Below are 13,134 nucleotides of genomic sequence, written 5' to 3' on the forward strand. Positions count from 1 at the left end.
CAGGAAATTGTCCACCTTATGCTGCAGTGGAATGTCGTCATCGCACATGGCCTTTACTGCTTTTTTAAAGGTTTGTACGAACCTCTCAGCCAATCCATTTGTGGCTGGATGATACGGGGCAGATGTGTAATGCCTTACCCCATTCCTTTTCATAAATCTTCGAAACTCTTCGGACACAAACTGTGGTCCATTATCAGAGCAAATCTGCTCTGGCAAGCCGTTCCTGGCAAAAATGGTCCGTAGGACTGCAATAGTTTTCTCCGTGGTGGTGGAGGATTTTTGATCACCTCAGGCCATTTCGAGTGCGCATCCATGGCTATTAAAAACATTGAGTCCATGAATGGACCAGCAAAATCAATATGCACCCGTTGCCATGGAGATGAGGGCCACTCCCATGGGTGTAGAGGGGCATGTGGTGGTGCATTTTGGACCTTCTGGCATCCTGAGCAGCTCTTGGTTAGGTCCTCGATTTGCTGATCGATCCCTGGCCACCACACATAAGCCCTAGCAAGGCTTTTCATTTTCACCCCTCCCAGATGACCTTCGTGAAGCTCATTGAGCACTCTCTCCCTTAACTTGGGTGGAATTACCACTCGGGATCCACACATCAAGGTCCCCTGGCATACTGACAGCTGTTCTCTTGTGGATGAGAATGCTGGCAACAGTGAGTTGCCATGTGCTGGCCATCCCTTCACCGTCAAGTCATATACCCGAGACAGTGTCGGGTCATTTCGGGTCTCCTTCTCTATATCAGCATTAGTTACTGGCAAGCATTCAATTATAGTCGAATGAAATATTTCGACAGGATCCACTGCTGGTGCTTCCTCCGCAGTAGGCAGTGGCAGGTGTGATAGCCCATCAGCGTTTCCATGCTGTTTCGTGCCCTTATACTGTATTTCATATTGGTGCGCCCCTAGAAAAAGGGACCATCTTTGTAGCCGTTGTGCAGTCATCACCGGAGCGCCCTTCTTTGGATTAAAGATGGAGACAAGTGGTTGGTGGTCAGTCAGCAAGGTGAACTTCTGCCCGTGCAGATAGTGGTTGAACTTTTTCACTCCCCACACTAGGCTGAGGGCCTCCCTGTCAATCTGGGCGTAGTTACGCTCGGCTGAGGTTAGTGACCGAGACGCAAAGGCTACTGGCCTCTCCGAGCCATCCGGGAATTTGTGCGACAGCACCGCTCCAATCACACGCCAACCGAATTGGTAGTGCTGGGTTGAAATGAGCCAACACCTCTTTTGATGTGATCAATTCTTTGCTCTTCTGGAAAGCTCGTTTACATTCGTCATTCCACTTCCATGGTACCCCCGTTTGCAGTAGGGTGTTCAGTGGGTGTAGCACTGTAGACAAATTCGGCAAGAACTTATGGTAGTAGTTCACCAGCCCGAGGAACAACCTCAGTTGCGACACATTTTCCGGTGCCGGAGCCTTGACGACTGCCTCAATCTTTTCAGGGGACTTATGTAACCCCTCTTTATCAATAACGTGGCCACAATACGAGATCTGCTTCTGGAAAAACTCGCATTTGCGGCGATTAGCTCGGAACCCATATTCCTTCAATCTAGTGAGCACCTGCTCCAGGTTGGCGAGGTGATCACTGTCATTTTCGCCCGTGACCAGGATGTCGTCCCAATAACACTGGGTCCCTGGAATCCCTTGCAGGACTTGTTCCATTGCCCTTTGCCAAATAGCCGGAGCTGATGCTACCCCGAACAACAGCTGGTTGTATTGGTAGAGACCTTTATGAGTGTTGATCGTGAGGTACTGTTTCGCGGCTTCTTCTACCTCCATTTGCAGGTACGCCTGGGCCAGATCAATCTTAGTGAAGCGTTTCCCTCCAGATAGCGAGGCAAAAATATCTTCAATCCGCGGAAGCGGATATTGTACAGTGTGAAGGACTGGGTTCACTGTCACCTTAAAGTCCCCACAGATGCGAACCTTCTTTGGTTCCCCAGGTGTATTACTCAACGACCTCTTCATTACAGGAACGATGGGTGTAGCCCACTCGCTCCAGTCCACTTTGGACAGTACTCCTGAACGTTCCAAACCTTCCAGCTCTGCTTCGACGGCTGGGCGGATCGCATAAGGCACCGGTCTGGCCTTAAAAAACTTTGGGCTTGCATTTTCCTCTATTTTGATCGTTGCTGTTATGCCTTTTAGTGTTCCGAGTCCCTGCTGGAACACTTCTTGTGCGTCAGTTAGCATTTTTGACAGTCGTCCAGGTGTGATGTCGTCATCATTTTTGGCATCTACAGTCAGTGCTTGTATGGAATGCCAATCTAGCTGTATCTTCCGGATCCATTCACGTCCTAGTAGTGGTGGTCCTCCATCTGGCAATACATATAGGTCCATTTTTGGTGTTTCCTTGCCGTTATATGTAACGTTCACCCTTATTTTTCCTTTGAGGTAGACTTTTTGCCCCGTGTACGTCTTCAAGACAACCTTTGTATCTCTCAAAGGTATATGTGAGAATAGCCGCTTGTAGTCCCTTCGGTTTATGAATGTTAGGGCTGATCCTATGTCCAATTCCATTTTCACTTGGACTCCTGCTATCTTGAGCGTGACACAGATAGTTTGGTGCTCCTCCGTTTTGATCACATTATGTCGTTTCAGACAACCCAGCTCCTTGCTTCTGGAGTCTGTATCACTTTTCTGTTCGTCTGAACTACTCTCCGTCACCTTATGTGCCTTCTTGTACTTCTCCTGTGGAGATTTCTTGCTGCTGGTTTTCTTTCCCGACCTGCAGACTCTTGCTATGTGTCCTACTTTTCCACACTGTCTGCACACTTGGTCCTTGAACCAGCAATCATTATGGTCGTGTGTTGCTCTGCCGCAGCGATAGCACTTCACTGTTCCGTATGACATTTCATTTGTGCCATATTCTTGCGGTCTCCATTGTATCTCTGCCGCGCCCTGTGCTGCTGCTTCGTGTGATACTGCCATGCTGAAAGCCTTGTCCAGCGTAAAATCCTTTTCCGATAGAAGCCGTTTCTGGGTTCCTTCACTTTGAAGCCCACACACAAACTTGTCCCTTAAAGTATCTGCTAGTCCCGTTCCAAACTGGCAGTGTTTCGATAGCTTGCGCAGTTCCGTTAAATACTCAGCATTACTTTCATCTTTATGCTGGTTCCTTTTGTGAAACTTAAATCTTTCCGCTATCAGCAGCGGTGTGGGGTCTAAGTGGTCCTGTAGGATTGACACTATGTTTTCAAAATCCTTTTCCACTGGCTTCTCTGGGGTTACTAGGTTTCGCAGTAAGCCATATGTTTTTGCACCCATTGAATTCAACAATACCAGCGCTTTCCTGTCATATGGCACTTCATTCGCCTTGCAGTACACTTCTATGCGTTCGACATATGTCGTCCAATCTTCGACTTCATTGTCGAACGCTGTGACACTGCCACTCTTCGGCATCCCTGGGTGTGGTTAGACTGGCTCAAAATGGCATCTCCCACGCTCTCCCTTCTTCCCCGCTGCAGCTCAAAATGGCGTCTCCCGCGCTTTCCTTTCTTCTCCGCTGACGCTGCTCGGCCCTTGAACACCGGCTGCGCTCTGTGCGTTTTCCTGCGCGCCTCTCTCCCCCGTTGACGCTGCTCGGCCCTTGAACACCGGCTGCACTCTACTCTCTCTCGTTGACGCCGCTCGGTCCTGAACACCGGCTGCGCCCTGTGCGCTCTACCCTCTCTCTCTCCCCCGTCGACGCTGCTCGGCCTTTTTCTGTGCCGTCGGTCGGCTCTAGCCGCCGCTGTCTGGGAAGGGTCTGCGCAGTACCTGTTGCCAGCCCGTTTCGCTGGACCACCGTGCTGGAAAGCCAAGCCTGGCTCTCGACAGCCTCCCCTGCAATGCTCAATCTCCGCTGGATGACTGGGGGGTTTCCCGTGGTCGATGCCCGTGCTTCTGGACTCGGCCTTCTTCCACTGTTCTCCAGGAGCAAATCCCTGGGAGGTGATGCAGAGTTGCAGGTAGGTTTGAATCTGCTCGTCGCCAATGTTAGATCCGTGTATCTTGATGTTGTGTCCTTCAATAATTAGACAAGAGACTGCAGGGAACAATCAACAGGTGTTTACTGAATGAGGGTTACTCTAGAACTAATTGTACAGATCCCTACTCAGGCTTTATATACAGGTGTGGTCACTGCCGGTACTACAGTATACAGGAGCTGTAAAAAGTAGTTCTCCCCTTAAAGGTACATACATAATCATAATAATCATAATCAACTTTATTGTCATTGTTAGTGCACAAGTGCAGTACAACGAAATGTAGGCTTGCGGCTCCCGAGAGTGTACATTTAGATTAAGACATTTAAACATTCAACATTCATTTGGCTTGTAATACATTAACATAAACATAAGCATAATAAAGTGCATTGGCAGATGTGCAGGCTTTAGAGTTTATTTGTGGAGTTCAGTAGGATGACAGCCCTGGGAAAGAAGCTGTTCCTAAATCTGGTCGTACGGGTGCGAATGCATCTGTAGCGTCTCCCAGATGGCAGGAGGGCGAACAGACTGTGGCTGGGGTGGGTAGGGTCTTTGATGATGGACCGTGACCTCCGTAAACAGCGTTTCTGGTATATGTGCTCTATGGTCGGTAGCCGGGTGCCGGTAATGCGTTGGGCAGTTTTGACTACCCGCTGCAGGGCTTTCCGGTCATAGTAGCTACAGCTGCCATACCATACATTACACCCTGCACCGGGGGGGGAAAGAGTCCCTGCATCGGGGGGTGAGGGGGGGGGTGGAGGCTGGAGAGTCCCTGCACCGGGCAGGGGAGAGGGGGAGAGTCCCTGCACCGGGGGGCGGCGGGGGGGGGTGGTGGAGAGGGGGAGAGTCCCTGCACCAGGCTGGGGGGGGGGGGGTGGTGGTGGAGAGGGGGAGAGACCCTGCACCGGGGGGGGGGGGAAAGAGGGGGAGAGTCCCTGCACCGGGGGGGGGGGGGAGCCCTGCACCGGGGTGGGGAGGGGGGGAGAGGGGGGGAGGGGGGGAGAGGGGGATAGTCCCTGCACCGGGGGGGTGGGGGAGAGGGGGAGAGTCCCTGCACCAGGGTGGGGGGAGGGGGGGAGAGTCCCTGCACCGGGGCGTGGGGAGAGGGGGAGAGTCCCTGCACCGGCAGGGGGAGAGGGGGAGAGTCCCTGCACCAGGGGGGCGGGGGGGGGGGGAAGAGTCCCTGCACCGCGGGGGAGAGGGGGAGAGTCCCTGCACCGGTGGGGGGGGGGGGGGGAAAGAGGGGGAGAGTCCCTGCACCGCGGGGGAGAGGGGGAGAGTCCCTGCACCAGGGGGGGAGAGGGGGAGAGTCCCTGCACCATGGGGGAGAGTCCCTGCACCGGGCGGGGGAGAGTGGGAGAGTCCCTGCACCGGGGACCAACATTCCTCTAATGCCCGGCGGCAGCTGCACTTGGCTTTTCTGGTTTGTGACGGAACTGCAGCCAGGCTGTGGCTCACACTGGGTTACTGCAGCTCACTGAACCCAGGCTCTCACATCAAATCTTAAACCAGCTTTTGTTTTCTAGATCCCGGATGTCATGCTGAAGACTTGTGCTCCAGAACTAGCCGTGCCTCTAGCCAAGCTGTTCCAGTACAGCTACAACACTAGCATCTAACCGACAATGTGGAAAACTGCCCAGGTGTGTCCTGTCCGCAAAAAGCAGGACAAATCCAATCCAGCCAATTACCGCCCCATCAGTCTACTCTCAATCATCAACAAAGTGATGGAAGGTGTCGTTGACAGTGCGATCAAGCAGCACTTACTCACCAATAACCTGCTCACCGATGCCCAGTTTGGGTTCCACCAAGACCACTTGGCTTCCGACCTCATTACAGCCTTGGTCCAAACATGGACAAAAGAGCTGAATTCCAGAGGTGAGATGAGAGTGACTGCCCTTGACATCAAGGCAGCATTTGACCGAGTCTGGCATCAAGGAACCCTAGTAAAACTGAAGTCAATGGGAATTGGGGGGAAATCGCTACACTGGCTGGAGTCATACCTAACACAAAGGAAGATATTTGTGGTGGTTGAAGGTCAATCATCACAGCCCAGGACATCACAGCAGGAATTCCTCAGGGCAGTGTCCTAGGCCGAACCATCTTCAGCTGCTTCATCAATGGCATTCCCTCCATCATAAGGTCAGAAGTGGGGATGTTCGCTGATGACTGCAGTGTGTTCAGGTCCATTCTCAACTCCTCAGATAATGAAGCAGTCTATGCCTGCATGCGGCAAGACCTGGATAACATTCAGGCTTGGGCTGATGTGTGGCGTGAATGTTACCTGCCACTTAAGTGCCAGCCAATGACTATCTCCAACAACCACCACCCCTTGACACTCAATGGCATTACCAACGCCGAATGCCCCACCATCAACATCCTGGGGGTCACCATTGACCAGAAACTTAACTGGACCAGACACATAAATACTGTGGCTACAAAAGTAGGTCAGAGGCTGGGTATTCTGCGGCGAGTGTCTCACCTCCTGACTCCCCAAAGCCTTTACACCATCTACAAGACAGAAGTAAGGAGTGTGATGGAATACTCTCCACTTGCCCAGATGAGTGCAGCTCCAACAACACTCAAGAAGCTCGACACCATCCGGGACAAAGCAGCCCGCTTGATTGGCACCCTATCTACCACCTTAAACATTCACTCCCTCCACCACCGGCGTACCGTGGCTGCAGTGTGTACCATCTACAAGATGCACTGCAGCAACTCGCCAAGGCTTCTTTGGTAGCACCTCCCAAACCCGTGAACTCTACCACCTAGAAGGACAAGGGCAGCAGGCGCGTGGGAACATCACCATCTCCAAGTTCCCCTCCAAGTCACACTCCATCCTGACTTGGAAATATATTGCCATTCCTTTATCGTTGCTGGGTCAAAATCCTGGAACTCCCTCCCTAACAGCACTGTGGGAGTACCTTCACCACAAAGACTGCAGCGGTTCAAGAATGCGTCTCACCCCCACCTTCTCAAGGGCAATTAGGGATGGGCAAAAAATGCTGGCCTTGCCAGCGACGCCCACATCCCAAGAACGAATTTTTAAAAAATTCTCGGCCAGGAGCAGTCGGTACGCTGGCAGGGAGCAGTCGGTACGCTGGCAGGGAGCAGGCGGTACGCTGGCAGGGAGCAGGCGGTACGCTGGCAGGGAGCAGGCGGTACCCTGGCAGGGAGCAGTCCGTACGCTGGCAGGGAGCAGTCCGTACGCTGGCAGGGAGCAGTCCGTACCCTGGCAGGGAGCAGGCGGTACCCTGGCAGGGAGCAGGCGGTACGCTGGCAGGGAGCAGTCGGTACCCTGGCAGGGAGCAGTCGGTACACTGGCAGGGAGCAGTTGGTACACTGGCAGGGAGCAGGCGGTACCCTGGCAGGGAGCAGTCGGTACGCTGGCAGGGAGCAGTCGGTACCCTGGCAGGGAGCAGGCGGTACGCTGGCAGGGAGCAGGCGGTACGCTGGCAGGGAGCAGGCGGTACGCTGGCAGGGAGCAGGCGGTACGCTGGCAGGGAGCAGGCGGTACGCTGGCAGGGAGCAGGCGGTACGCTGGCAGGGAGCAGTCGGTACGCTGGCAGGGAGCAGGCGGTACGCTGGCAGGGAGCAGGCGGTACGCTGGCAGGGAGCAGGCGGTACGCTGGCAGGGAGCAGGCGGTACGCTGGCAGGGAGCAGGCGGTACGCTGGCAGGGAGCAGGCGGTACGCTGGCAGGGAGCAGGCGGTACGCTGGCAGGGAGCAGGCGGTACGCTGGCAGGGAGCAGGCGGTACGCTGGCAGGGAGCAGGCGGTACGCTGGCAGGGAGCAGGCGGTACGCTGGCAGGGAGCAGGCGGTACGCTGGCAGGGAGCAGGCGGTACGCTGGCAGGGAGCAGGCGGTACGCTGGCAGGGAGCAGGCGGTACGCTGGCAGGGAGCAGTCGGTACGCTGGCAGGGAGCAGTCGGTACGCTGGCAGAGAGCTGGCTGTACAGAAGCCGTCTGACTTTCTTCCATTGAAATCAGGCAAAATATCAGGCGGGTTTCTCTAATGGTGGCCGTTCTCCTTTCCGTGATCCATGTTTAACGCCCACAGCGTAAAGACGGAAATCTTCCCCAGCGAGTTCAATCCAGGCGAAAATTTTGATTCTTGCACATTAGTCCCGATCTTAAATAGGTCTGATATTAATTGTGTCGGTGAAGTACCGGTTTGGTTAGTATTGAGAGCAGCGTGGGTATATTTTACAAGAATGATTCATATATTAAAGTCCCTTAACCCCCCGTACATGCTCCCCAATTATGTTGGACAGGTCACGTGAATGCTCACGCTCCACCTCAAAGTACCAGACAAGTGGTCTCTGTACGACAGGGTTTTCACTGCAGTGGATTCCATTAGTGAGCACTGAGCTTGATAATGGAATCAAGCCAGTTTGTCATCAAACCAAACTATTCCCATCTTCAGACCCGCTCTGCGTAGGTCCTCTGACTGGGCCAAAGGAGGTGCTGAGGCCAATTGCAGCACTCGTCCTGCCACCGAAGCGGGGGTCTGCTACCTGGGCGCAGGCCAGGGATGGAGCCCGGCACCTTCCCGGGCTGTATGGCTTCGGTACTGCACTGGATGGTGATTTACCCGCTGCGCCATAGGGGGATCATATCAGCGACGGTTCAACGAGCACTCAGTGCTGGCGCGGAGACTCACACTGTAGCCCACTGGGACTTTGGGGCTGTCCTGGCTCTGCTTGGGCTGACAGTTAATGTGGTAAAAGGTGAAAAGCAGGTGATGGTCTTCGGTGAGGCCAGCGGGCAGCTTCATCTTCACTTCCTCGTAGAAGAAAGGAGACCTGACAAGGGAGTTACAAACAATCAGCCGATGTTATAAAAGACACCAGTGACAGAATTTAAAGGTACAAGTACTTGAAAAGGAGAAATTTGCAGGGATATGGAAAGAGAGCTGGGAAGTGGGACAAATTGGATAGCTTTCAAAGAGTCAGCACAGGCACAATGGGCTGAGTGGCCTCTTTCTGTGCAGTATGATTCATGACTTTAGATATACTGTACCAAGGCGCAGGTCACTTTGCAACCATTGTTACTGTGGAATACAGACACACACAGCGTACACAGACACACACAGCGTACACAGACACACACAGCGTAGACACACAGAGCGTACACAGACACACAGAGCGTACAGACACACAGAGCGTACAGACACACTGAGCGTACACAGACACACTGAGCGTACACAGACACACTGAGCGTACACAGACACACTGAGCGTACACAGACACACTGAGCGTACACAGACACACTGAGCGTACACAGACTCTCAGCGCGTACAGACACACAGAGCGTACACAGACACACAGAGCGTACACAGACACACAGAGCGTACAGACACACAGAGCGTACAGACACACAGAGCGTACAGACACACAGGCCTAGAAATTGGCCTGAGGTGCCCAAGCGGCACAAAGTTCGCCTGGGCGCTGGAATTTGCGCCGCAATCGCCACATTAGCAATCGCCGCAAATTCAGTTGAAGTGCCCCCAGAGGGAGACGGGGCGCAGCTCGAGGCGCTCCGCGTCCCTCTTAGGGCGCTGAAAGTGAATTTCGCAGCGCTACGTGCCGCAGCGCCACGGCACGCTGCGGTACTGCAGGCCTTCCTCCCATTGTTAAGGGGGAGGGGCCTGCAACAGCGCGAGCCCGGATCACGAGTGCTGGCAAAAGAGCCCGGCACCGAGGAGAAGTGCCGGGCTCTCGGGAAACAGCCGGCAATGCCGCGGGGGGGGCGGACCAGGAGGCCGGGGATGGAGGTGCTGGCAGGCGGCCGCCGAAAAAGCGGCCGCCCCGCACCTCCACCTTAACTTGCGCCTCTGCCGGCGCAGCAAGGCCCTGTGAACCGGGCGCAGATAGCGAATGGTGCTACAGCGGCGTTCGCTACCAAATATCGCGATCGGGGCGCGAATGGGGCGCTGCGCACACCGATGACGTCATCGGTGGCGGCGCAGCGCAAAAGGCTAACGCCACCATTAGCGCCCCTGCTGAATATCGCGGGAGGCGCAGCCAGTGGCGCTACAGCCACTGACTGCCTCTTTAGGCGTTAACAGGTGGCGCTACTCACCCAATTTCTCCCCCACAGAGCGTACACAGACACACAGAGCGTACAGACACACAGAGCGTACACAGACACACAGAGCGTACACAGATACACAGAGCGTACACAGACACACAGAGCGTACACAGACACACTGAGCGTACACAGACACACTGAGCGTACACAGACACACTGAGCGTACACAGACACACTGAGCGTACAGACACACAGAGCGTACAGACACACAGAGCGTACACAGACACTCACCGAGTGTACGTACAGACAGAGAGTGTATAGACACACACTGGGTGTACAGACACACATCGAGTCTGAACTCAAACCCACTGCAGTACCCATTGCTCCCACCCAGTGCATACTTGCTGTGATAGGCCACGGGTGTATAGGATTCATTCACATATTCAGGATGTCCCGATTTTCCAAAAATGACCTGCAAGAAAGTAATTATTAATCATATCGCCTGTAGCTCGAAGTCACAGGATAGAAGTGACATTTAATCACCAAACTGACTGCAACCATTGCAGACACAGAGGCAGCATGGGCACAAGCATGGCTGAGACACAGTGTGATGGGCGAGGAACAGACCTCACTGACTGGATTGGAACGGTGGCTGCAGGAACTCACCAACTGTTCCCATCCTGTGCATCGTTACAGCCTCCTCTCAGAGAAAGAAATCCAGTGCCGCTACTGTAGGTCACAGCACCAGTAGGAGGGGCACGCACTGAGGGGAGGGGCTGCAGACTGAGGGGAGGGTCTGCTGACTATGGGGAGGGACCACACACTGAGGGGAGGAGCTGCCGACTATGGGGAGGGACCACACACTGAGGGGAGGGGCTGCTGACTATGGGGCGGGGCTACACTGAGGGGTGGGTCTGCAGACTGAGGAGGGGCTTCACTGAGGAGAGGGTCTTCACTGAGGGGAGGGGGCTGCAAACTGAGTCGAGGGACACACACTGAGGAGAGGGTCTGCAGACTGAGGGGAGGGGCTGCAGGCATATGAGAGGGTCCACACACTGAGGGGAGGGGCTACACTGAGGGGAGAGATTGTGGGACATTCCCAAGCAGTCCCGTGGCTGTGGATATGAAGGGTGTTCATCAACTTATATCCACTGACAATTAAAATGCCCCCTGTGCATGATACCATCGCCCACATTATCTTCAAACTCCACACTACCCAGCACCAATGTTCTCTTTAAGCTGTTTCCCGGGACCGGCTTTTCCAATGTTAAGTTTAACTGTGAATGGGCCGCACAGCCCATTAAAGGGGTTGCACACCCAAAAAACATTAGGGAAAACATTGCCCAGCACCTCGATATGGCTGATAATTCTTAGGTGGCTCCATTTTATGCCCGACTCCTGGCGCAAGTCTCTCACCTGCAGGGCACTGCTGGCCTGCTCGCTGCCCATGAACTGGATTTTCACAGTGATGTTCCGCGCTGATCCCTGTCGGTTTGTGAAATTGAGGAATTGAGGGTAGACGTAGAGGAGGTTTCTGAAAACAAAATAGACGACGACATCAATTAACGATGTGACGAATTCATCAGCTTTTACCACCAGCAAAGCATCCCAACCAAACACAGGGATTGAGGGACCCCTGATCCACCTGAAGAGTGACCAGTTTAGGAAGTATGCCGACTGCAGTTTGCACGGTTTAAGGGGCCCTTTTCAATCCGCCTCTCTCCAACAAGACTCTGACAGTCACGTGCAAACTGGTTCACAGACAACAGCTTTGCTGCGTTTCTACATTAATAACTGGCGGTAAACAATGTGTTCACAACAGAGCTTGCTCCTGTATTGCAAACTACTTCTGAAAATTTCCATCACATTGTCCAGCCTTTGGGAGTTTACTAACCAGAGAAATGACGTAAGGTAAAGATACAGTATGTGTGTGGGCTCTGTTCTAGTTCCCTCTAACGTACACGTGATCCCAGCTCCACTACCCTCAGCTCCCTTTCCCATACAGTACACACATGACCTCTGCTCCTGGTCCCCCTACAGTCCCCCAGGTTCCCATACAGTCCGATACAACAACAACAATTTGTATTTATATAGCGCCTTTATCGTAGTAAAATGTCCCAAGGCGTTTACAGGAGTGTTATAAGACAAAATAAACTGACACTGAGCCACATAAGGAGAAATTAGGGCAGGTGACCAAAAGCTTGGTCAAAGAGGTAAGTTTTAAGGAGCGTCTTAAAGGTGGGAAGAGAGGTAGAGAGGCGGAGAGGTTTAGGGAGGGAATTCCAGAGCTTAGGGCCTAGGCAGCTGAAGGCACGGCCACCGATGGTTGAGTGATTAAAATCAGAGATGTTCAAGAGGGCAGAATTAGAAGAGGGCAGAACTGGAAGAGCGCAGATATCTCGGGGGGTTGTAGGGCTGAAGGAGCTTACAGAGATAGGGAGGGGCGAGGCCATGGCGGGATTTGAAAACAAGGATGAGAATTTTGAAATCGAGGCGTTGCCTGACCGGAAGCCAATGTAGGTCAGTGAGCACAGGGGTAATGGGTGAATGGGACTTGGTGCGAGTTAGGCCAAGGGCAGCCGAGTTTTGGATGAACTCAAGTTTGCGTAGGGTAGAATGTGGGAGGCCGGCCAGGCGTGTATTGGAATAATGAAGTCTAGAGGTAACAAAAGCATGGATGAGGATTTCAGCAGCAGATGAGCTGAGGCAGGGGCAGAGACAGGGGAAATAGGCGGTTTTAGTTATGCCGTGGATATGTGGTTGGAAGCTCATTTCAGAGTCAAATTTGACACCAAGGTTGCAAACAGTCTGGTTCAGCCCCAGATAGATGCTAGGGAGAAGGATGGACTTGGTGGCTAGGGAACAGAGTTTGTGGCAGGGACCAAAGACAATGGGCTAGATTTTGTGAATGGAGGCGGGACTGCTGCTTGTCGTGTCAATGTCCGGCCTCCATCCTCACCTGACCATTCAGAGGGATTTTCCCCTGATTGAGCTTGTTAAGCCCGTCCTGCGGGCTCAGCAAGTCAATTAGGGAAGAAGTCACTGATAGATCACGTCAATGTCAGACGTGCTATCTGTCAAGACTTCTTGAAAGAAGAACACTGACATTCTCTTTAGTTTGATGAGT

The 13,134-nt window shown here is 53.5% G+C and overlaps 1 protein-coding gene across 1 annotated transcript in view; it reads right to left on the reverse strand.

Moving 5' to 3' along the window:
- Positions 1 to 13,134, reverse strand: part of LOC147108234 (dedicator of cytokinesis protein 7-like) — a gene marked incomplete at its 5' end in the record, with an annotated part of 242,453 nt that overhangs the window by 117,489 nt on the left and 111,830 nt on the right. Inside the window, 3 exons of the mRNA XM_086005998.1 lie at positions 8,638 to 8,779; positions 10,409 to 10,479; positions 11,424 to 11,541. Coding sequence (XP_085862124.1) covers positions 8,638 to 8,779; positions 10,409 to 10,479; positions 11,424 to 11,541 — 331 coding nt within the window. The remainder of the gene's footprint in view (positions 1 to 8,637; positions 8,780 to 10,408; positions 10,480 to 11,423; positions 11,542 to 13,134) is intronic.

Source organism: Somniosus microcephalus, chromosome 13 (assembly GCF_052327205.1).
Source record: "Somniosus microcephalus isolate GS21.2 chromosome 13, FLI_Smic_1.0, whole genome shotgun sequence".
NCBI lineage: Eukaryota > Metazoa > Chordata > Chondrichthyes > Squaliformes > Somniosidae > Somniosus > Somniosus microcephalus.